Source organism: Notothenia rossii, assembly GCF_949606895.1.
Source record: "Notothenia rossii genome assembly, chromosome: 2".
Taxonomy (NCBI): domain Eukaryota; kingdom Metazoa; phylum Chordata; class Actinopteri; order Perciformes; family Nototheniidae; genus Notothenia; species Notothenia rossii.
In genome coordinates this window covers 82,840,619-82,865,607 of record NC_136904.1, presented here as the reverse complement: position 1 = coordinate 82,865,607, position 24,989 = coordinate 82,840,619, and the positions used below count along the sequence as shown (strand labels likewise).

The following is a 24,989-nucleotide window of genomic DNA, read 5'->3' as shown; positions in this document are numbered from 1 at the left end:
GTAAGTAGGTATAAACGAATAACATCACGTTTTTAAAAGCGCCGTATAGGAATGAATTTCTCAGGTGTGTTTTTATCAATCAATATACAAGAAAGTACTCTCACACAGCCAAATTAAATAGAGCTATGAGACTCGTACAAAAACAAGGATACCACAAAGTGAAAATTAGTTTATTGATGCTGTATGTACCAAGTATTTCTCTGATTTAGAAGATGTGGAAAACAGGATTTTCTTGTAGTCCAACATGTCGTATTGCATACAGAACATGGAGTCATGCGCGAGAAGAAGAAAGGAAGCAGTTCTGGACTCACAAAAGTCCTTGTCGTAGACACACCTGCCGCCTGATGGAGCGGCGCTGTGTGTGTGTGTGTGTGTGTGTGTGTGTGTGTGTGTGTGTGTGTGTGTGTGTGTGTGTGTGTGTGTGTGTGTGTGTGTGTGTGTGTGTGTGTGTGTGTGTAGCAGACCTGCATGCTGTGTGTGTTTACTCAGAGCGCCATGGTACCATCCTCCACACATAGGGGACAGAAGCAGAACTCCCCTCGGCCATATCTGATCTGTTTGCTGCTTTTCATTCAGCAAACACCACAGCTATTCTACTTAGTAGAAAAATGTAGATAGTAAAAATGTACAATGGGATGGTAGAGTAAAAAAATGATATGCAGTTAATAAGCACATGTATAAAACTTTTTTATACATTTAAAACCTCGTCGCTCATTGAAGATTAAAAAGACAAATATAGTGCTTTTATCTGTACTGTACAATATCCGGTCCTGCAGCAGAGTACATGGAAACAGGTGAGTTATACTAGCAAAAATATAAAATGCTGAAAAAGCAGTATACATTTGACTTCCATTGGTAAATGTGTGCGTGATCTCAACAACTACATTAGATCTGACTTTATAATTAGAGCTTCTAGCTTTTCAGTGGTTACAAATGTTAGGATCTTTTTTTGGTCACATACCCAGATTTTTTGACATTCCCCATCTTTCAGTCAGAATGGTTTGTGTGTGTTATGGGGAGGAACAGGAAGAGTGACGTGTCTCTCAGTGGGACAGGTTACACTCCTGCAGGTGTTCTGTTGGAGTGACACACTGTGATGGGAACATCACGGCACCAGGAGAATAAAGAGGGCTGCTCAGGGTAGAGAGGAACTTTATGAGCTGCATCATTCAGAGAACAGATCTGCTGGCTCAGCAGGAAGAGTCCGGACTGACTGGAAGTTTCCCGCTGCGCCGCACCTCCTTCTCTTTCTTCTCTTTTTGTTTCTCCATCTTCTCCTGGGCCTTGCGCATGTCCTTCAGCTTCTTCTTCATATTCGAACGGTCGCTCTGACTCGACACACCGAGTGCCTGTTGGACAAAGGGCGCAGATTTTAAAATAAAGCCACCATGTTCTGTCCACAGGGTGGCAGTCAAAGGCTGAAAAGGCTTTTGTAATCAAAGAGGCATTGTATAATAATGGAATATAATCAAAAACATGATTAAATACCATCATCTTTTAACTATTATGATACAGGTAGTTCAGAGGTGATTCATTTGATATTGCTGTGTCTTTACCTTCAACCTGTCACTGTCCAGGTTCAGGAGCTGCTGGCCGTCCACGCCCTTCGCTGTGAACTCAGGAGTGTATTGGTCCATATTCATGCCCATCAGCCAGTGACAGACCTGCTGATTGGTCCATTCAGAGACGGGCCGGTTCTGCCACTGATACTCTTTCCCTGTAGTTATCGGTTCATCATCCAGAGTCTACAGACACATAGACAATACCGGCATATATTAGCAACCTGAAAACTGGTGACGCTTCACAGCGTCACCATTTTATTCTTTTTGTTCAAATACATAATTGTGGACATTTCTGTGCAGGGTGCAGAAAGTCATATGTTGCTGTACTCTAAAGACAAAAGTATTGTTCAGTGTTGAGTATTCACATCTAGTGCAGGGAACAAAAACATTATAAAGACAAACATATATAGTTGATGTCGTCTAACAATGCTGTTGGAAAAGATTTCATCCAATGTATTATTTTTATAGGTGGAAAAAATGTCAAGTTAATGGGGGTGCAGCTCGGTGCTGTGTTTCTGTTTAAAAAAAGAAAGAAGGTAAAGCCAACTTGAGCATTTGCATAACAACAAGAAGAACATGTAGCGCACGTTCTGTTGAACAAAGCTGTGTGCATTGTTCAAACTTTCAAAGCAGCACCCAGAAAACATGCGATGACAGAGTGTGTGTGTGTGTGTGTGTGTGTGTGTGTGTGTGTGTGTGTGTGCATACTGCATGTTCCACTGAGAGAGACACTGGAACATCTAATATGAGATCCCGCTGCTGCTGAAGCACCACAGAGCAGGCAGCAGAGCAGGCAGCACGGTTCTGTGGTGGGCTACAGCTTGTAAAGGACATGAAGCACTGGTTGACAGTTTAACAGAGGAAAAAAAAATAGTACAAAAACCAATAACATCACATCTGCCTTAATAAAAGCTGAGTCAGAGACTTGTTTAACACACACACATGCAGCTCTCTTCTATCCCCTCTGCATTCACAAGTTCATCGCAGCTCTGAAAGGGGGAGGGGGGGGGAAGGGGGGGAAGGGGGGGGGGCTCAAAGAGCATGCTTGAGAATGTCCCCTTTCAGCCGCATCAAGGCGTCCCACACGGCTTTTGTGACTGCACAACAAGGAGAGCACTCACCTCGCTGGAAGAGAAGATTAAAGTGTGTGAGCGCCCAGACAGATTGGGTTCAGCGACTAACCCAGAGAGCTCTGTACTGGGACTGGCAGCGCTAGAATCATCTATGACTGAAAAACTCTGGAACAAGTGGAAACAAGGAACCGTTTACTAAAGCAACACATCAGCAAACAACAGTTCTTCTTCACTAGGAGAAGCACACATTTACAACACTACAGGTGTGAGGAGCGAGTGCAGTTTTCATAAGGACTACAATGATTACAATGAATGATTCAAACTGGGATTAATGCAGGTGGTTAAGCAGAGAGTGGCTGTGATCTCCAAGACACTATGTAGCACAACATTCAACGTGATACAACAAATTAATCCACCACCAAAACTACACTACCTCTAAGCTACAACTAATTATACCAAAAGTTAGGAATGGGGTTGTGTTTTTTCCTTCACCTGAGCAGAGGCTAAGGGTTTAACTATGTGATCATGATTGGTATTATATTCTAACTGTGGCTTGTTTTTCAGACACAATGCGTGTTACATTTGGAAACATGGAGTATGATCTAGACCTGCAGGCTGTTGCAGCAGCTATCCGCAAGTTCATATGCAGTTTACTTTGAATGCAGCGTAATAATCAAACGGGTTATCAATCAGGTTGCGTAATGAAAGTTAGTGAGAACAGTTAGGTGTTGATGTTACAACAAACCTCGGATCAAACTTGCGATGAGCTGGAGCAACGAGCCCATAAAACTAGTTTTGGCTTCATTATTTCCTCTTATAGATTGTTATTATTATTCAAGCCACAATGCTTTTAAAAAGTGGATATATGAAACATGTGATCACTTTAGTTTTCTAATAACAAAACCACATACCCAGTTCCAAAGAAACAGTGAATGATTTAAAGGTAGACCCTCCAGAAAAACGCGATTCTGCGATCGCATTATTTACCGCATAATCAGCAAAATGGCGCAGATTTTTAAAAGGCCGCATAATCCCCGCATTTTTCCACACAAAGTTGAGAATTTTTTTTTTTTAACTCGTCTTGACGTCATCAGCTCGCGCATCACAGAATGTAAACAACACTGTATAGAGTGAACGTGTGGAGCTCACACGATAGAGAAAACACCAAGATGAAAAAATCGAATCCATCTCATTTGCCGACGAACATTTCTACTAAAGACCGGGCAAAAAGTGGGGGGAAACTATTCTGCACCCCGTGCAACTGTGTGTTGGAGCATAAGAGAACATCGACTGTGACGACCCACTTTGATTCATTCAAACATTCGAAAATGCTTTCTGCTGCTGCGGACAAGAAAGCCATTCAACTCCCGTTCACCGAGGCATCAAACTCCAAAACCCTTTTGAGGGCTACAAGAAACGAGGTGAGTAGCCTACAAGATTGAAGCTGGTCGGATAACGAACGAGTAAATGAAAACAGAATGAGGCGGAGAAGTGTGTGTGTGTGTGTGTGTGGGGGTGTGTGTGTGTGTGTGGGGGGGGGCGGTGTGTGTGAGATTAAAATAGCCCAATTGCTTTTACAATAAATAAACATTGAATGTGTTTAATTGAATGGTAAAGGGGTTTAACGTTAGTGGCAGGTTGTGAGAGAGAATAAATAAGACAGCCCAATATTAAAAAAAACATTTATTATTTTTTCCCGCATATTTAGCATATTTCCGCATATTTCGCAACTTCCCGCAATAAAATCCATAAAAACCCTGCATGTTTAAATCACATAATCAAGGAATTTAGCCCGCGTTTTTCTGGAGGGTCTATAAAGGGTTTGTTGTGGGGAGAACTTGCATATCTCAAAACTCTACTTGTTAGTCATCTCTACAGAGGCATCTCAAATCAAAAGGTAAAACAAGGATCTGTATACTGTACCAAATCTAATGAGCGACTGAATAAAGAGGACCAGGAGAGATTTGTCTGTTAGAGGAAACACGGTTCAGTGAGGTCAACGTCCAGGCAGAAAATCACTGACACAAAGTACCATATTTCAAAGAGTCCCAAACCCAAACTTTTCTCTAGGTTACTAGTTTCTTATTGGTTGAACCCGTGTCTTGAACTAATTAAACAGCATCGTAAGAACGCCCGAGCGACCGCAGCCTGTGTGGCGAGTGGTGTCACTATTTGCAAACTCACTGAAAAGCCACCAAAGGCTTCAGTGCTAGCGCTCTGGCTAACAGATGGATCCAGTTATTGCTAATGTAGCTTAATTAGAAGAACTAGTCAATGACGGCACACGTCTGGATCCGGCCTCCTGTTACGTTTATACTACTTTGACTCTTTTAATGAAGATAGAATATATTAGGATAAAGGCGGACAGACAAGGAGATCAAGTTTGTGACCCCTATTGATATCATAGTTCAATATCTACGACGTTACGAGTAAACGTTCTGCTCTACTTCCTGTAAAAGTCACATACCTTGTTCTTGCGGTCCTGGCTCTGCTCGCTGCTGGTCTCGGTGGCAGCGTACGGCAGACTGCTGCTGGAGGACGAGGGCTCTCTGTCTCTGTCTTTGTCTCCAAACCAGGAGAAGGGCATGCAGGTGGGGATGGACGTCATGGAGTCTGCAGGAGAAATGTTTCCTCCAGACTCCTCTAGGATCTCTGCTGATCCCCTGGGCATCGGAGAAAGAGGAATATACAGTTATTCACACGTGGGACTTAAAACACAATGACTCTTAAAAGTCTAATAAAGGGGGGAAAACGATTTAAGATTTGGCAGCAAGAAGGTAAGAATCTGGTTTAGTGTAGTTCAATATTTACACCAGCAGAGTTACATGGATTCCAGTCATACTAACTCAATTCAGGCATTAACTGTGCTGGTTACCATGAATAATTCATACGAAAAAAAAATATATATGTCGCCAAACATTTAGTCAAATGATATTTCTCACCTTTACATTTCATTATGATTTAACATTAACGTACCTGCTGTCCAAAGACGCTCTCATCGCCTCCTTGTCGTGTTTTTTCCCTTTGCCTCCCGACTTCCGGAGGCCTCTGTTGATGAGCATGAACATGTTTAGTTAGTGCCGAAAAGATGCTGATCTGGAGACAAATGACAGGCATCACCATGGAGACTCACCCAAAGTCTGGAAATCTCCGTTTAGGTTTCCCTGCTGAGGAGACCTCATTTAGATCCTCTGAAATGAAACAAAAGGGGTTTGAGTGAAAAGGCCACAGGAAACGCTGCAGCTGTTGGTACATGCACATGTTGGTGTGGCATACCTTTGGAGTCTTTGTTTTTCCCTTTCGCTTCCCTTTTCTTTACATTCCGCATTAATCCAGAGGGGGAGTGCGGGGACGAGATGTCTTTTGGAGAGGACAAAGAAGGACTCCCGCTGCTCTCAGCACTCTCTCCCTGTGAGAGCTCAGCCTTACTCCTGGAGCCATCTCTTCTCTCTCCTGGATCCCCTTTCTGTCCATTCCCAGGATAGCAGACAGGCACGGGGAGGGACAGGCTCTCCTGGATGGACCTCCTCCTCCTGGGAGACTCCTGCTCCTCCTGATCCTCATCTTCTTCAGAGTCCTGTTGGGACAAAGCTTATTATTTACAAGGACAACGCACGGAAGAGGAGATCAGATGTTATTATACAACTGAACGCTCTGATCTTCAGTTCTGACCTGCTGAGTCATGAGCGCACATTAGGTGTGCTTTTGTTTTGCAAAACACTCAAGTATGTTCCCTATTGTATTTGAGAACAGCTGCTAGTATCTTAAGGCCATTCGCTTGCCTCAACAGAGAGTTGATCTAATTGACCAATTAGCCACAGAATAATTAGCAGTACAATTGTCAGCGAAAATCACTGAATAGAATCCCTACTGTTTCACTGTTACAGGGCAGCTCATATACACCAGGTACAAGTTACGTTTCTTTAACCTCTAAGATTGAGCTTGACATGCCTAGATGGGGTTCCAGGCATCATACCTTGACCTATGGACTGTTTACTCCAAATGCTCCAACAACATAGCAACCACTAACTACCAGCTGTTCCTGTCTGACCTGAGCGTGACCCGAAGCCCCTGCCAGGCTCTCCTTCAGTTTGCTGCGAGACGGCAGCTGACGTTTGGCCTTCTGAGCCAGCAGGCCCTTAGCTCTGTGAGCACTGGTGTCCAAGCGCTCAGTCTCAGGAACACACTCGCTCCAGTCTTGTTCTACGGGACAGAACATAAACAATAAGTCACAACACAATGTGCACACTTTTAGTCATTTACCAGAGTCACTGGAGCTCAATATGGATGCTTGTTAATCATTTACAGATCACGCAATATAAGTGTGACATCGTACTTCTGTTTGAAGTTTTATCCTAGTAACTCTGTGTACCTGGTATTGAGTCAACAGACTGTGTGTTGGTGACGGGGTCTGGGCCGATCAATCTCTCATCTGCTCCTGACCCCGGACCACTGTGACGCTCCACGCCTGCGCCGGACTCCAGGAGAGCTATCTGTGGACAAAACAACACTCAATGCTCATTTTACTGTCTCCCGGCCGCAACACTGTTGTGGTGCATACGCTTTTGAATCTTACCCTGTTCTGTAAGCTCCCCAGCTGATCCTTGTACCACTTGTCTTTTTCATCTAGAACTTTTTTCAGCTCCTCCTCTTTCTTCACAAAGTCTATCTCTCTGGGGAGGAAACCAGGAAATGTTGATTAGTCCTAAATCTGTAAACACAGTCTAATCTATGTGTTTATCTTTGAACATTTCTATTCCAGGATGTATTATAGTGATGAGATGACTCAGGTGAAGGACTGAAGTTATGGAAGTCAGGAGGAACTCACTTCTGCTGGTAGTCCTTGAGCAGTTTCTTGGCCTTGTTGTACTTCTTGTCCAGAGTCTCCTGTTGGGCCTGGGTCTCAGCTAATTGTTCATTTACGACTTTACAAAGACTCTGGGCTTCCAGCCAGTAAGTCTCAAACTTCTGGGTGTTGTTGATGCTTTCCTCCATCTTTAGCTCCAGTGCAGACTCCCTGGCTTCCCACAAGGATCTGTCCTCCCCAGATAACCTTAGCTGTTCAGAGATGGGGGCGTGTTACTAAACTGAATGAGCAGTGAGCCACAGTTTGACGTTTAGCATGAATTAGTCATTTCAAAGAACAAGGTCTTGGATTTGGTCTTGACTTAACAACCTACTGTAAATACAGGGTAGATGCAGGAATCCTGAAGTCAGATGAAATGCCTTTTAAGACCATTTCCATACACTTGAAGACCTCATCGCCACTTTGAGTTTTAACCGGTTACATTGGTGACACATCTACTACATACAGTATTGATGGTCCTTCCTCCTTAACTTCCAACCATTTGGACGCAAACTTGCATTTCCCCATAACGATGTTGTTTAACTATCGAGCAGTGAGCGTGCGATGTCCTGTTCAGATGACGGCAAATCCAACGGGATTCCATAAATAAACTACACAGAATCACACTACACACCTACGCAATGATTACATTCAGGCACACTGTAGAATACAACCTCTTTGGACAATTGATATACTTATTGAAAACAAGCTACAAAATGTAATACCTTGGAAAGTCAGTTTTATACTTTTTAACACTTTTTAATAGCCTTAATTTTCAATAAATTGATTTGTGAACTGTTAATACTTTTTAAGACCCCGCGGACACCCTGTACATAGAACACTTGTAAAGTCAGACAACAGGAAAAAGGAAAAGTTGATTTAATCTTCAACATACCTTCTCCTTTAGTTGATTTATTTCGGCTGCAACAATGCCGTGTTTGAGCTGCAGCTAGGAAACAAAAAAAAGATCTGGTTACTTCCTATATTGTATGTTATTTATAATATTACGTAATTGAAACAGAATGAGACATTTGGATGTATAATTGAAATCCCATTAGACTGATAGTCATGGAGTGGGTGATACCTCTTTGAACTTGAAGACCATCTGAGAGCTGTCCATGTTGCTTGGTAGAAACAGAGCCTCTGAATCAGGCAGCTCATAAAGATCTGCGTTCTCTGTTGGGGAGAAACTGGAGCACAAAATCCTCTCCTCCACTCCGTCCTCCTCCTCCTCCTCATAGGGCTCCTCCTGAAAAATGACATCACATTTAGCAAACAATGACACACCCTTTATGCTCAGGAAGGTGCTCAGCGTGTGTCAACAACACTCCCATCGGCACATTTCACCACAGGCTGAAGGGAACATTCAAATCAATAGATCAAAACCAAACATTGGTGGGCTGCTTCACAGGGAGGCACTGCAGGAGTTCGGCTATATTAAGTGGATAACAAGGCTATCACCAAAACTTTACTCAATGCGTTTACCTCAGGAAAAACACTGAAAAAGGTCTACTTCCTCCCAAAAATGAAACGGTACATTTCTGTTAAGTATTTACATTATTGCAAAAAGAGGTGCTTGTAGCAGCTTGAACTTCAGAAAGCACACATTTCGCAACTCTGGCAGACAGGCGGCGGTGGACTGAACACCTTCCAAAGCAGCAGAATGGTGACACATGGCCTGCTCTCAGCCAGCTGCTCATTTCCTGGTTGAGCTAAGAGGGATTTGAGTGGGCGTGGCAAAGGGGGCTAAATCAGGGTTCATAACAGAACAATATTAATTATGACAGTCCGAAATGTAAAGTAGCATCCACATCAGCATCTATGCCATTAATACAACTGGGACTCTTAGATATATCTAACTGGGCACTTAATCATACACAAATACATGTATGACTTTACGACATATATGGACGCTTCACAACAGCCAATTTAAAAAGGGAACTTCTTAATCCTCACAAGTCAGAAACTTTTCCATGTCTCATGACCAGTGTTTTCCGACAGACCAGGGATCAGAGGGCGTCAACCCCGAGAGCGGGGGGGAGGTGGCTCTCGGGGATGGCTCAATTTTGAATTGAGCCTTCCCCTATAGATACTATCTCTTTATCCCCCCTCCACCCCGAGAGCGGGGGGGGGGAGGGGTGGGTGGCTCTCGGGGCAGCTCTATTTTGAATTGAGCCGTCCCCTATAGATACTATCTCTTTACGTTAGTGATGGGAATTCCAGCTCTTTTTAGTGAGTCATTTTACCTCCGTTTACCACGGAGCCGCTCGCAATTCACGCGCGTGCTCCACTAGCACCCCCCCGCTCATCGCGTCCAAATCGCACACGTTCCGTGTTGTCCTGCGGCAGGCACCGCCGATGTCGGGGAAACGATCTTCAATACTCCGAAAAGAATCCCACCAGACTCCTTTGCCCCTCTAACAGAGGTCCTTTTTCCCTTTCGTAATTTCAAGTCATAAAAACTCTCGATCTTCTCTCGAATTATTTATTTTTTTGGACGCCCTCGGCTCGAGTTCAAGGCGTCACGAGCTGAATAATGGTGTCAAATGACGGCAAGACGCCCCCCTGGCGGAAACGCTGCTCATGACTCACCTCCTCTGTAGAGTGTTCATACGGGTCATCCAGGTGATGTTGCTCCTGCTCCTGGTGCTTCTCCTGCTCTAGTGTCTCACTTATAAGGCGGGCTACCTCGCTTTGCGCTCCTGGCTTCTCCCGTCCAATCAGGAACCTGTTATTTTAGAGAACAATGTGTTAGTGCCCCATATAAAGAAAACATCTGTCTGTGCTGTCTATAAAGAAAACATCTGTCTGTGCTGTCTATAAAGAAAACATCTGTCTGTGCTGTCTAACTTGCTACTGGGAAATGCAAATGATGAGACGCAGTTCAGCCCTGTCCCTATCATGTTTGGGCGTTTCATTCTAAATCATTTCCATGCCACAATATGTGTGTGGCCTATTTCACATAAATGAAAAAACATGAATAATTCTAGACTGTCAGGAGATTAAACAACTCAACTGTTAAACCCCTTTTAATTGTGTTAACAGTGGCTCAGTCTTGTCACCCAGGGTTCATACACTTTTTCACCAATGATTTTCAATGACCTTTACCTAATTACTCTTTCTCAGCAGTACCACTGAAAATGGTTTATTTGAACATGGAACAGGAAAATAAGGTCTGCATATGAAACATGTTGTGCCTATCTAAAACAAATCAAATAGTAGGCTTACTAGCTTCTACAGGCTAAAGCAACTCAAATCTCTCACCAGCAAAATACCTCGTCAGTTAAATGCGATACAGTATTTATTATCATTATAATATTACTATTTTGGCGATTAGATAAAATATAAATTATATTTGATGCAACTTTAGTTACATTTCCACGACTTTTCCAAAACTTTGGGGAAAATATTGTTTTCCATAACTTTTCCAAGGCCTGGAATTAGCATTTTGAATTTCCATGACTTTTCCAGGATTTGAATGACCGAAGAGACCCTGGTCATCATTAAGATCTTTTGAATAAGGTTGATTTGAAGGCGCGAGGACACGGGCTTTGAGCTGACCTCACTGTGCCTTTGGTGTTCTTCAGGACAGTTGCAGCAAACAGCTGTGTGACACCCACAAGACTGGTCCCATCCACCTCCACTATCTGGTCATTCACCTGTATGCTGGAGACACAGAAGATCGTTATTGTGAGGAGAGATTTCTGCAGCGTTTCCACATGGGGTAATAGTAGTAGATAGTTCAAAACAACCATGCAGTACAGTAGTCTCAATGCTAGCTGGTAATACAACACATCCAGAAAGCCTGGGAAACAGAAGTACACACTTTTTCCCTCATGTTTTTGTGCGGTTATAAATAAATGTGGTTGTTTGAGTCTTGTTCGTTACTGGGCCCTGGGGGAATGTGCATTTCCTAGATGGCGAAACATTAAAAACTGTTGTGTTGATGCAGTGTTTCCGGTTGTATGGAAAACATTACCAGTGATTTTAAACTCACCGTCCATCATGTTCAGCGGCTCCGTTCTCTGTTATGGTTTTCACAAAAATGCCCAGCTTCTCCAGACCCTGGTCAGCTCCCACTCCCATTCCTATGATACTGATGCCAAGTCCATTGTCTCCTGAAGGCAAACAAATGACAAAGATTGTATAGGGCTGGTATAAAGAGTGGAATAAAAATGCTTATGATCTTGACATTTAAATATTTAATAAAGAAAATGTATAAAGATTAACGGTTACTGTGTAGACCAGGGGTATTCAACTAAAATTCAACGAGGTCCAGTTAGAGGAAATCTCCCTATGCAAAGGTCCTTAACATCAAAATGTCTAACTTGTTTTATGAATTAGTGTGATATATATTGAAGTAGCTGTAGCTTTATGAACTTCTGCATGTAATCAACAACTGACTGCCAATCAAATAAAGAAAGTACAATTCATAAACAACAATATTTATTGTCTATTAACATTGAACTATACAGATATACAGTAAATACTGTGGATATGTGTAATGTTCCTCTCGGGCTGCATTTAAAAATAAAATAAATAAAATAGCTTTTGAAAATGTGTGCATCTTGAAAGTGCTTGAGTTTAGATAAATAAAATAAAGTGGAGCAGCAGCTTGAGTTTCCCTTTTTCTTTGTTAACCGTTTCACATCATGACTTAACTGTTTCAGACGATTATAGAACAATATCAGTCTTTACAAATCATAACAATTGAACAGTTTAAAGTTTCTCTTTCTTTCCCTCTTATATTGCAGTCCCTCACTCACTTTGTTTTATTCAGTGCGAGAATTGAGCTGGAGTTTGTAAATGAAGGCTGAAATGGTGTCACGGCCATTCTCATACACATGCAGGTGCTCATTGGTTAGCCTCGGTTAGCCTGCCCTGGAACGATATTTAGTTTTAATTTTGATCCTGGTGGACTGATCATATTGGGTGATGAGACTGCTTATTTTTTGTGAGCTCTGTTCTGACTTGAGAGGGAATGTTTGGTCAAACACTTTGTGTTTTGTCTCATAGTGGCGTGTTGGCACTTTTAATGAGCGCCACGGTCTCTGAACAAATGAGACACACTGGCTCTGTGCTCCCAGTAGGCAGGATGAACATGAATGAGTCCACTCAGGGTTAAAAGCTCTGTTCTCACTGTCCACTTTCCTCTTCTTGGAGAGCGCCATGTGTCATTATTTGTCTCTCCCTGTCTGCCGCTAACACGCCTGTTCACTCTCCTCTCCGTCTTCTCTCCCTGTATCGCTAATTATTCTCTTCACTCACTTTCCTCTCCTCTATTCCTCATTTATTTAAATAATCAAACGCAAGTCACTGTGTATGCCTTTAAATGAATGTGCTATTTTTGTAACTAGGTGAAAACAGGTTTCTCCCCTTATGAATGTACCTTCACTTCAGTTTTCACTAGACTCACCTTTCTCAATCTCCACAGGGAACACATCCATCTTCTCCACTCTCTTCTCCAGCTCGTACTCCGCAGACGCTGCGACTGGATCCACATCATCGTTCCGCCGGTCATAGTCCTCGTTGGAAAAGGTACTGAAGACCTGTTAAGGTGAAAACATCGAGTGTATAGCTTAAGTATAGCACTTTCTACATCCTTATCAAGTAGTTCATCGTCGTCGCAGACATCACCACACTCAAGAATTTCTAATAAAGGCTCAGGTGTCTGATGTACAAAACTATTCTGATCATATCTGACTAAAGGGCCGTTCTCTCTCCCAAGGAGCTTACTGAACATGTTATTTATTAAATGTTTATTATATGTTTCTGCTTGATTTATGTGGCTCCAATGGCTCTTGTATCGGCTTGTAGTGCTAATTCAGGCGAGATTCCCCCTTTAAGCCAGCGTTGGTTTGTTTTTTTATCTAACCTGCACAACTCATTCTTTTCCTCCGTTTTTGTGTGCCTGCTATTCTGTTACATTTTTCAACATACACAATCCAAAAGCACATTTTTTTCTCTTCTGAGTTCTTAATTATCTTGGCAGGCTGAACAAGGACACATTCTTTTCATTTGAGAGAAATTGCGTTGGGGCGGGAGAACTACACTCATACTTTGGACCCTCACTAGGAAAATGAGAGTGCCAACGCAGTACGCAGGCACAGTTCAGCAGCAAGACAGCAGAGCATATGAGTCATGATCTGAACCACTGGTATTGAAATTCGCTCCTTCGTGTATCAAGCAGTTTCTATTGATATATCAATAATGTCTGCCAGAGATTATGAAGCTCACTGGTCTGACCCAACTGTACACACTGCACTGTCAATAATTGTTTGCAACCCTTTGCATCATTTAGGGAAATACGTATCAATCACACTTTTGAGCAGACGTAACTAAAGTGTCAACAACACCAAAGCAGAAGATACATTCCCAAGACTTTCTCTTGTGGACCTTTATCAAAGTTGTAAATTGTAAACTCTGCAGGCAGGCCTCGTAAAGCACAGGATGTGTCCCAGAGCCTGATTTCTGGTTGGAATCATAAGGCTCACAGACAGTACAGCAGAACATGAGCCTCGCGGAAAGTAGGGCACAGCTGGGGAGAGCCGAGCAGTGGATGCAGCAAAGATCAATGTTCTGAGGCGACAAGTGCTGTCAGTAGCACAGTAAAAAAGTATAATAAATAATAATAAATATAAATATAATAAAGAGAAATTCGAAGAAAAAGGGAAACTCCTGGCGTTCAGTAAACAAAACACAGTATTCAACATTAGCCTTAAGGGTTATTGCCCATGTGGTAAAATCTTAAATGCCCATGACTCTTCCGAACAGAAATGAACAACAATCCTGGCCTAGCTAAAGTAAGCACTGCAATATTCAGCCTGAAGCACACTGGGGAAGGTTACTCAGTGAAACACCTGTACACACTCAACTGTCCACTCACTAAAACCAGCCAACTTCACATTGAAGAAGTCAACCACAGGAAAGGTGTGTCCTAAATGTGGGATAAAAACTAGTTGCAAATGTCTGTCTCTTAGTTGTTGTAGCTCTAGTTAGGATCTTGAACATTAGACCTAAAGGAAGCCCTACCACAACAAAGAGATTCAAACCAGAGAGAGATCAATTATGGAAAACGAGTTTATAGATTTGATGAAAAAAAGTAGATTAAAGTTTGGTAGACTCCATCCGGGGCTAATGCCTGAATATGCGGATGAACCCAACAGTGGGTCTGTAAAATAAACCCCTGCTTGGCCATCATTAGTCTTAATCTGGGTGGAGTCGTGATCAGTATATGCTGGCATCAGTGCACAGGTCCCACTGACGTTGGTTACTAACAGACCTAGAGCTACTGAATCTGAGTTGGGAGTTGTAGTTGTTGTAGAAAGGAAAAAAGGATCCACAGTTAATCTTCCTATTCAATATGGGGTGAGCTTCATTCAATTGGCTCTTTTTTTAGTATTTACGGATGTTTGGTTTTGCCAAATACCAAAACACACAGATATGGCCAACTCACAATTATTGAGCCGTCAGTTGCCGAGTTGTGGTCCAGTTTGTAACCTTGTGTACCTGAGAGACAATGATCCCTGTGACAATTGTTGAAGTTGTGCTCCTTCAATGCACCCATGTTGTGGTTAACAAAACAGAAAACAATCGAACAACATGATGGGACAATTTCCTATAGGTCTTTATGAGTGATGAATACATTTCACATGCACATTTATGATGTAATCAATACACATTTCCATTCCAGGCAACAGAGCCTGAGGTCTCCATCCTGAAGCCGGCCAAGATTTGAGGAACAAAATACCAACAATCTCCTTTTCACTCTGTCTTTCTGTCACCTCCTCACTATGTAGCCTTTGGACTTCAGCCCAAAACAGCACACATAGTTCTCTTGTTCAATTTGTTTAAGTGAATTACTACACCCGCATCTATTCTTCAATATACTGCTAATTCAATTCAAACACATGTATTCAAGTTGTATTTTCCTATCAGCAAACAAGATATAGATGTAATGGTTTGCTACTAGAGATGTCCCGATCCGATCACGTGACTTTCAAAAGATCGGAATCGGGCGGAAAACAATCGGGGATCGGGATTTTTTTTTTATTATATATAAATACTTTTTTTTTAAATTTTGTATTCAATGTTACAAAACAAAAATGACCATGTTCAAGTCTTAAAGTCATCCTGAGGCCTTAGTTTTGGTTTCAAATTACTCAACATCATGTATGTGTTGCTTCTTTGGGGCTTGTTTTCATAGACCTGGTTGCTTATTTCTCTCAAATCTGGCAACAGAGTGGGCAGGGCGCAGTGTCTAATTGTAGCAGTAAGCTAACGAGTACTGATAAGCTTTATTTTGTTTTGATCCAATGCTGCACAACTGAACTGATCCAATGCTGCTGTGAAAGAAAGAAGCTATATCCATGTTGGATAGAATATCCAATTTAAATAAAAAAAATAACCTTAAGGGACAACTTGAATGCTTTTTTTCCTCTTAATGCATTGCATAAAGATCGGATCGGGAAAAATTGGTATCCGCAAATTGTCAAAATCAAATGATCGGAATCGGATCGGGAGCAAAAAAAGGTGATCGGGACATCCCTATTTGCTACACAGGGTCTTCTTTCATGTAGCATCCCAAACCAAAGAAGATTAGAAACGTCAGGATTATGCACGCTACTGCAGCTCTGTGGTGGTGCACGCAGGAATTCTATTCATGGGGCCTCGACCCTCCATCTTCCCAACAGAATCCTCCTCCATATCAATCCTCCTACTTTCTTTTATATTATTCCCATAGGTGTGGGCGAAGACACCACCCATGATAGCAATAACACTATTTTTAAATAACCAATAATTGACTCAAGCCATTGTTGCCCCGCCTGCATCCTGAAACTTTTGTTGCATGTCTCTGAAGAACAAGCTTCAATGCGCTCCTATAAATAGAACATAAAACGTGCATCAACTTCTAATTTAGAGAGTTCAAAATGGATTCACAGAACTAGAGCAGACAGAAATTCCATTACAGGATGAACAATGCCTTTTAGTTTAGACTTTGGAGACTTTAGTAATTAAGGGTTGGAAATGTAGGCTAATAGAATATACGGAGCTGAGACAGTTCAGGTTGGCTTCTCCACTCAACCTCCCCCATCCTTAAAGTCTGACTTTCCTGTTGCCATGGACTCCCAGGCCTATTTCAAACAATGTTCTGTTCTTTCCTGAACGATAATCACTCAACCAATCGGTTTTATCTGCAAGAAAGACAGAAATCAATGTCTTTATTGGCCCCTTCCTAAAAAATAAGCCTTACATAAAACACCCACATCACTGTCTCGTCACCAGTTATTAGATTAAACAGACATTTTCCATTATTGTTGAGCACATGCCCGGTCCACCATCCTCTGTCTATAACCAAAACACTTAACTGTTGATCAGGCAAACTGACTCCAACAAGAGTGAGAGACCAAAGAAGAACCAACAAGTCGTCAAGTTTACACAGAATAAGATATATGACATGTCCTTTTAATGCCAGTCTCTCCAACTAAAGTATCACTGCGGTCACTGAGGTTGCGATGTGGGTCAACCGACTGCTATGCCATCTTCATATTTCCATTCCCTCCCAGCAGTATGTGTGGGCTTTCTGTCCAGTTTCAACAACTGCAGTGGTTGGTACTTCGACGTGTGCTCACATGCCCACACCCAAATTGAAACCCTTCCCATCTTTTCCCTCGTTCCCCTCCCCACAACTGAATACCAATGTGGGAAATGAGTCAGCAGCTGCGAGGAAAAGCTAACCAGAGAAATCTCTCCCCAGTGCAAAACCAGGGCTGACCACCGGATTGGGGAGTTTGAATGGAAGCCGGCCTACAAAAAGACAAACAATCAAAACAGGCTGTGAGGGCGAGCAGGGGCAGGCGGGCGGCCTGGCGGAGATAAAGAGTCATTAGGATAGAAGGCATGGGGCCATGTTTTTAGATCCCGTGTAAACATCACAGAAAAAATAACAATATATATCCGTACGCATTACATTGCCATTATTAACAGTTCACAATGATTGACGGTAACTGAAACAACAATGTTTATGTTTGAAGCTTTAATGCATGACCTGCAGCTGGAAGGTATGGAGTCGGAGAAGAGCACCGTGACATAATGGAATCACATTTACAAGGAAGTGCAAACATAAACAGGTTGAACAGGTTTGTGTATAAATGGCCCACAAAGGCTACTTTTGTCCTGCAATGATTGCTGAAACTTGAACAATGAAATTGCTGCAAACTCAGAGTGTAAACACACAGCATCTGCTAATGTGTATGTCTCTAATCACATAATGAAATCGTTTAAGGCCATCAAATCAGCCTAGACTCATCCTATCATGCCAAGTTGGTTAATGAGCAGCATTGAGGCGACTGCATTAGTATTCTGCCCCATTTCATCGGAGAGTCACCAACTTGCCCAGGTGGCTGGAAGGACCTCAGATCTCACAAGAGGAGGGCCTGTCAGCTGGTGGGATGAGGGAGGAGTCTTGTCAGACACATTCCTGTGGCCAGCAGAAGACCCTTCTGAGATAGGAAATGGAAAGCATAACACTGGGTTGGGTTGACTATAGAGGCCAGAGTCCAAATGTGTGGAGTACACCCCCTTTGCTTTTGACTAATCACATGAAACGCAGATAAAGGAGCAGATGAGTCTGTCCTGCTGTAATTCAATCTTAACTTTCCAGCATATGTTAAGAATAGGGCTTGGGGAAAGGATTTGGTGAGTTTGAAGCAGAATGGTGATTCTTACATTGATTGAACAATATTAGAGTTTTGTACATTATTAATAAAGTTATGCTGACGGAACGCAAAAAGACAAACTCAACCACAAGAACATGCAACTGGTTGTTCATTTTAACAATGAGACATGCAAGAGGTTTTTTGTAGTTACAATTCACATGAATAAGCATTCGGGTGCACATTGAATTTAAGAACTTAATAATGAGCTTAGCATGAAGTGAACCATTTTGTAGATACATGATGTGTTGCACATTACCCAGACAATAGCTTATATTGGTGGAATGCTGAATTACATTTACAACACTGAACAAAACTCCCAGCCACCTTTAGTGAGGTGATGGAAAAAAACTACATGTACAAACAAAGCCATGCAAACGCCTATTAGCTCTGGTTCAAGACACCACAGGGCACAATGTTATCTGGCTTCACATTAACTAGAGTCAGGTGTATGAGAGGTTTCACTTCACCTGACTCTTCATTTTACAAAGTGAAATGTCTACAGCTACTAAACAAAGTTGTACTGCAGACATATGTGAAGCCAAGTTGACTAAAGGACATGTTTGCTTATCCAGTAATTATCTATTGGGCAAACCAAAGAAATGCTGAAATAATTCTGTCAAAATAGTCGCCACAATCCTTTACCACACCCTGTGTGTTTGAGTAGGCACTATATGTTCACTTGACCAATAACTGCGTGAGGTATATCCTGTGACTGTGTGGGTTGGTCAAAGCAAAAGGTGCAAATCCTAGCTTCAGACATTTTCATTTCTGTTATTGTCAAATGGTTTTTGACTCCTGTTCCAAATGGTTTCATGACAAAAGATACAAGACAACCTCTTCAGCGATCCCACATAACTACTAACCTGAAAATGACTATGCAGTCTTTGTCCCCAAGCGGATAACGCGCCTACAGCGGGGAGCATTAATCATTCAATAACTATTTTTTCCCAAACTATAGGGTTCAGACTCAGAGTGAAAGAAATGAAGAAAGCAACTAAAAGTGATGCAATGCTTCTCCAGGACATGCCTCGACAAACTAATATTACAGGTCTGGTTTTTATTTGCACTAAAGGAAACTACCTCCATACTAACACCAAAGACATAATCAGTAAGCAGTGGTGCAATATTTATACTGCTCACACAGCCACAGGGTAGAGCAGAGCAAACTTATGTACTGACACAGCAGCAATGGGAGTGCAGCATTGTAATGCCCTACTAACGTTTGATCCCGTGTTAGCTTATATGCAGAAGAATGCTCACAAAAAACAAAGTATAGAACACTTGCACTGTAGTTTTCATTCTCTTTCCAACACTGTAACTCAGATGGTTCTCATCACAACTACAATCCAAGTGCATTCAGAAACCTTCAACATCCAATATTTGGCTTGACGCAAGACTCTCACTTTTTAGGAATTATTGAAACCGTGTGTTGTGAACTAATTCTGAGTGCCTTAGAAAGCTCTCTTTCAACCCTGAAAAGAGTGATACATGTTGAAACTGGACATCTCCTTTAGTCCACAAAGAGGACCTTTCTTCCACGCGGGATACCGCCTCTGTTTAGAAGACTCAGGTTTCGCAGGGACCTAATCCCTTTGTGAACCAGAGGCACAAAGAACTTCCTCTCTCCTAGTTAGCCATGATTCAAGTGTGCTCCATCCCAGCGCCAGCTCTGACTTGCAGACTGTGGAGAATGATGCAGTGCTAGCAGGAGGCCTTTGTTAGCCAGGCCACAGGTAGAAAGGATGGCTGAGGGACATTTGTGTGACTTAATTGGCTAACCCCAATACCACATGACCTTGACCCCATGGTTTTAATCCAAGCATGTTATTGTTTTGACAAGTTTCTCTGTGTGTTTTCCAGCTGTTCCCAGGCTTGCACTCATTCATGCAATTAGTTAAAAAAGCGAATTGCTCAAAAACTCCAAAGAATGCTTTGACCTTCTCAGGCTTGCTATCTTTATTAAATGTAAACATGTTGCATACCCAACCCGTAGATCCTTTACAATCCCAAGGTGATCATTGTTAGTGCGGAATTACATGTCACTGCAATCACATCTTATCTTGTCACATATGATATAATTAGAAGTGACAACAAAGAACTGATTAGACAAACATAAACATGCTAACTAATATTAAAAGTATTACATTAATAATTTGACTAATGATTAAGACTATTAGTCTAGATTTGGATAATTATTGAAATTAAGTTAACATCTAACATTTTTAAAATGAAATTGTTTAAATTATTGTTACGGTCTAATGCAAAGATAAACAAACTTTATAGACAAACTGATAGAAAGAAGTAGCATCATTTGAATTGGTAATAATTGATAATCATCTTGTTTTAATTCACTGACCACTTTTCTAACGGGAAAGACGAGATACAAGGATTATTGGACGGTTTGAGCATGTTGAACATGACCTAGTTTAACTTCCAAACCAGGACAACTGTCTGCTTTTTCTTCTCTCATGTGAGCAAACTGAATATCTTTGCTCAATGCTGACACGGTATTAAAAAGTTGTACACAGTAGTTTCTTTCAATCTGCCCTCGAGATGGAAATGTATACAAACTCACATGAACATAACTACAACCTTGTGTCAGTTAATCTGTTTTGCATAAAGTGTCCCTCTGACGGTTGGTGAACTGCTACAAAGAGGTGGCTCAGTCTAACATATTGTAGCAACTCTAAAATTGTGTTTAGCCCTGTCATAGCTCCACTTTGGAGGAGGAGAGGCACTTTTGTTTGTGTCCACTCCAGGTCAGCTTCTGGTCCCCTCTCCCAGGACCCCCTGCCGGGATAACTGGGATGGGGGGGGGGTCCACACCCTGAGATAACAGTGCATTTTAAGGCCTGGATAAACATTGAGCTGTTCACAAGCTATGTGGAATGCACTAGATGATTTGTTTTTCCCTGCTTTAGCAAAATGTTGTTTAGATATAGTGATTGTAGAATATCTATTGTAGGAGATATGACCTCCATCACACCCCTTAAACATGCACTGGCGATAATAACACATGATGAGGCAACACCAGACTTGATGAAAATAATAGGACATTTGTTTTGGAAGAATAAAAACAATTATTCATTTACATTGGTGATCCCAAATGTACACAGACCATTTGGAGCACCCCAAGATGAAAGATAATCATACCGAAAGATTGTCAAAGTCAAAAACTATTTTAAGTTATTCACCCAACTCTACGCCTCATTTGTAGGACTACTATCCACTGTAAAAATATATAAAACGTCTAATTTATAATCCTCAACAACCTGGAGAAACTCATTCAAAAAAAAAAGCAGAATGTGACCTAAGATTTTCAACGACATAATTACTCTGTAGCTATGTTAGTTTGACAATAAAGAACCTTGAACCTTGAGAATCCATGTTTCTGCTTTTCACAAAAGAATCATATCATTTAAGAATGAATGAATAGTTCAAATCAGGAATTCCCCAGCTGTAATAGGATGAATTAGCCATGGTTATATATAATAACAATATCCCTCATTCCTCATATCCATGTTGTAGAGCGGTGAAAAAAAAGTCCCTCATGAGTGCAACACATGATTCCCTTACAGAGGGGAACCACTCTGAATGAGTAAAAATATACTCTGCAGTGACTCACAGGGGGCAATCATTATTAACTGCACGTTCTAAAGTTTCACGTCTCTCTGCTACTCACTGCTGCCCTTGCTTTTATGTTGTCAACAATATTTCCAAAAATACCACAAACAATGTTGCAAGATAACCAGTCCTCTCTCTCTCCTATAATATGGGTGGTGCTGTCAAACGACGTGCCTTCAGGGTCACAAGGATTAAAAAATAACATAGTTTTCATTTTCTGAATTTCGATAATGATACAGTGCAACAGCTGTGACGTCAACATGAACAACAGCAGCATTCATTCTCAGCCTTCACTAATTGATCTTGTGTCTGCAGTTCAGTCAGTTGCTGAATCAGTGAGACGGTGTTGCTGAATCAGTGAGACGGTGTTGCTGAATCAGTGAGACGGTGGTTTATAATGATGGAGTTAGTGTGCAGTACACCTGTAGGTGCTCACATGTAAACAACACAACATAAAATAACACTAACCTGAATGGGGTCTGTAGAGAAGTTGATTTTCCTCTTTGGGGGAGGCTCCTCCTCATCCGACAGACCCATCATCTCGTAACAGTCGTCATAATCCCCATACATTTGATCCTCCTCCTCTTCCTCTTCTTCTTCCCTGAGGACCTGGTCTACATCTCTGTCATCCACAAATGCTGCATTCTCAATACCGTACACTACTGGTGAGGCTCTATCCAGGATGCTCTGGCCCACCTGCTCCTCCAGCTCACTCTCCTCCTCTGCGACCTCCTCATCTTCCTCTTGATTATCATCATCATCTTCTTCTTCCTGTCTATCCCTTTTCAACCCTTTCCCCCCACTGTCCTCCAAGACTCTTCCTTCACCCACAGTCTCTTCTATCCTTTGTGTCTCTTTAGAGACTTCTCTCGCTAAGACACGTGCACTTTTACAGTTCTGTTTTTCTGGTGAAGATGTTCTTTTCATGTCTGTTAGAAGGCTGTCTTTGGGGCTTTGCACCTTCTGTTCCTCAAATACATTATCTTCAACGTTCTCATCGTCATTCTCCTCACTCTCTGAAGACTCATTCTGAACTACTACCAGTTCTGCCCGTACCACCCCCACCCCTCTGGAGTCCAGGGCTGAGGTCTGGCTGGATGGCTTGTCTCTGGCAGGACTATCTACCACAGTGTCATTACTTCTGGCTTTTTCAGGGTATTTAACCCTGTTGGTGTTCTGAAACCCAACAGCTGATGGAGAAGGTTGCTTAACATCCCCTGGGGGCGAACTATGTGACTTGCCTTCATCCCCACCAACAGATGCCCTACTAAATCCATCACTGGATGATGAGGAGCGTTTGAAGCCATGGCTAACTGGGGTTATTGACCCCAAAACCGTTGATTTGTTGGTGACACACGTCGTCTGGGATGTATTTTTGTTAGTGGCAACAGTCACAGGGGTAGAGTTAGTGGCATCTTTAACCGTTGAAGTAGATTTCTGTGAGTTGTCCCTTGTTGGAGATGAAGACAGTAAGTGTTCAGTGGTACTGTGTTGTTTAGCAGCAGCTGTGTTTGTCTCATCCAAGTCATTCTCTACCATGTAATTGTCCAACCTTTTGGATATGGGTCCTGCATTCAATGATACTCTAGATACATGCTTTTTCTCACCATTGACTTTCCCCTCCAGTTGACATTTATCTGTTGATGTTGGCGTTTGCTCTGATTTGATAATGATCTCAGAAGATCCTGATACTCTCCTTGTGCTTTTCCCTTCATCAGAGGCACTTCCAAGGGACAAGCGATTTACTACCCTGCTTGGTGACTGTTTTTCTGCTGCAGGCTGCTCTTTGATGCCCCTTTCAAAGAGTTTTCTGGTCGAAGAAAACTTCTCTGCCAAAGCCACTTTGTCAATCTCAACATCTTCCCCCTTGGGTGTTTTATCTAAAAGTTGTGATTCTGGGCTTGTGGCACTGTTGAGGTTAGCTCGAGGAGGGCTGACTGGAAGTTGCAGCTTTGGTGGGGACACCGGGGCTACCGGGACCACTGGGGACACCGGGGCCACATCAGGCTTAGGAGTCACTTTCACCTCTTGGCACTCCTGTTGCTGACCATCCATCTGTAGGAAGATGTTCTTTATCTTGTTCACTCTGTTGCCAAAAGGTCTTCCTCTTGAGTCCTCCCGGGTGTCACTGGAGCCATTTGCATATGATTTGGTGTCGCCTTCGGATTTCGACCCATCAAAAGTGCACTTAATAGTGTGGAAGTCAGACTTGTATGCATTTCTGTGAGGGGAAGCGCTCCTTAGGGTCCTCTCGCCTCCTTTGCTTTCCGCTTTGATCATGTTTGCCTTTTGTTTGTGATTGCAGCCCAATTAGAAAAGCCGGTTTTGGAGAGCCTGTTGTTGTTTTGTTGGTGAACTATAGCTTTACGCAAGTGGTGCCATGGGTCCGGCGCAGCTTCTTTGTAGCACAGTGGTCTTAACTAAACACTCTCAGCGAAGTCATCTACAGAGAGAAACGGATAGTAATATCAGTTAATCAGAGAGCGGATACCATTATCTCGCTATGCCTAGCAACGTAAGTCGTTTACATTTGTTAATACTTAATCATCCAAACCAAAACAGTGTGAATACTAGGTTAGAACATGAAGGTTGAACTTTCAACGGTTAGTTCGTTAGAATGTGTACGTTAGCTTGCATTAACCGTTTGTATGCATTTCGGTGTAGTGGTTGTCCGACTACTGGCGTTAGCAAACGTTAAACCAAAAGTGTTTTGAATTGAAAGTTACCTTAACCAACTATATACTTATACTTTATTTGTACTAAATTAAACGTTGTTAATAATGTTAGTAACGCTGCACCACTGATAAAAGGCGAAACAAAGTCAAACTTGGCAAACACAGCCCCAGCGTTAGTGCTCTGAACAATTCATTGTGGCATTTCAAGTACGAGCCGTTAAAAAGGTTAACTCTTCACACAACACCGCACAAAGGTAAACAACTTTGTAATGCTCTCACCTCCTACTCGCTGCATCGTGTTAGACGCCGAAAGTTGGCCCACAATGTCCCCGTTTTACAGCATTAAACTTGTGCCTTCTTTCTCACCGCCATCATTCCCCGCTCCAACAGCGTTTTCCTGCCTCCTCCTTGCACTTCCAGACCTGTCGCGGGCTGCGCGCGCACGAGAGTCTGTCTGTGCTGCGCGGCGCGGCCGACGAGAACAGAGAGAG

General features: G+C 42.3%; 1 protein-coding gene across 4 annotated transcripts; it reads right to left on the bottom strand.

The window, feature by feature from the left end:
- Positions 1-155: 155 nt before the first annotated feature.
- On the bottom strand, positions 156-24,989 carry ppp1r9ala (protein phosphatase 1 regulatory subunit 9A-like A). Of its 4 annotated transcripts, XM_079664710.1 has the most exons (20): positions 24,778-24,989; positions 22,292-24,266; positions 12,898-13,030; positions 11,479-11,599; positions 11,043-11,147; positions 10,074-10,209; positions 8,566-8,730; positions 8,377-8,430; positions 7,464-7,693; positions 7,212-7,308; positions 7,008-7,128; positions 6,687-6,838; positions 5,912-6,212; positions 5,769-5,826; positions 5,612-5,683; positions 5,103-5,298; positions 4,559-4,603; positions 2,684-2,800; positions 1,557-1,745; positions 156-1,349 (listed from the first exon to the last, which is right to left on the bottom strand). In XM_079664710.1, the coding sequence occupies exons 2-20, from the start codon at positions 24,101-24,103 to the stop codon at positions 1,191-1,193; spliced, it is 4,263 nt and encodes a 1,420-aa protein (XP_079520836.1). In that variant the 5' UTR covers positions 24,104-24,266; positions 24,778-24,989; the 3' UTR covers positions 156-1,190. The 4 variants fall into 4 exon arrangements, with proteins under 4 accessions (XP_079520836.1, XP_079520838.1, XP_079520837.1 ...); XM_079664712.1 differs by lacking the exon at positions 2,684-2,800; XM_079664711.1 differs by lacking the exon at positions 4,559-4,603 and having other exon boundaries at positions 24,778-24,988.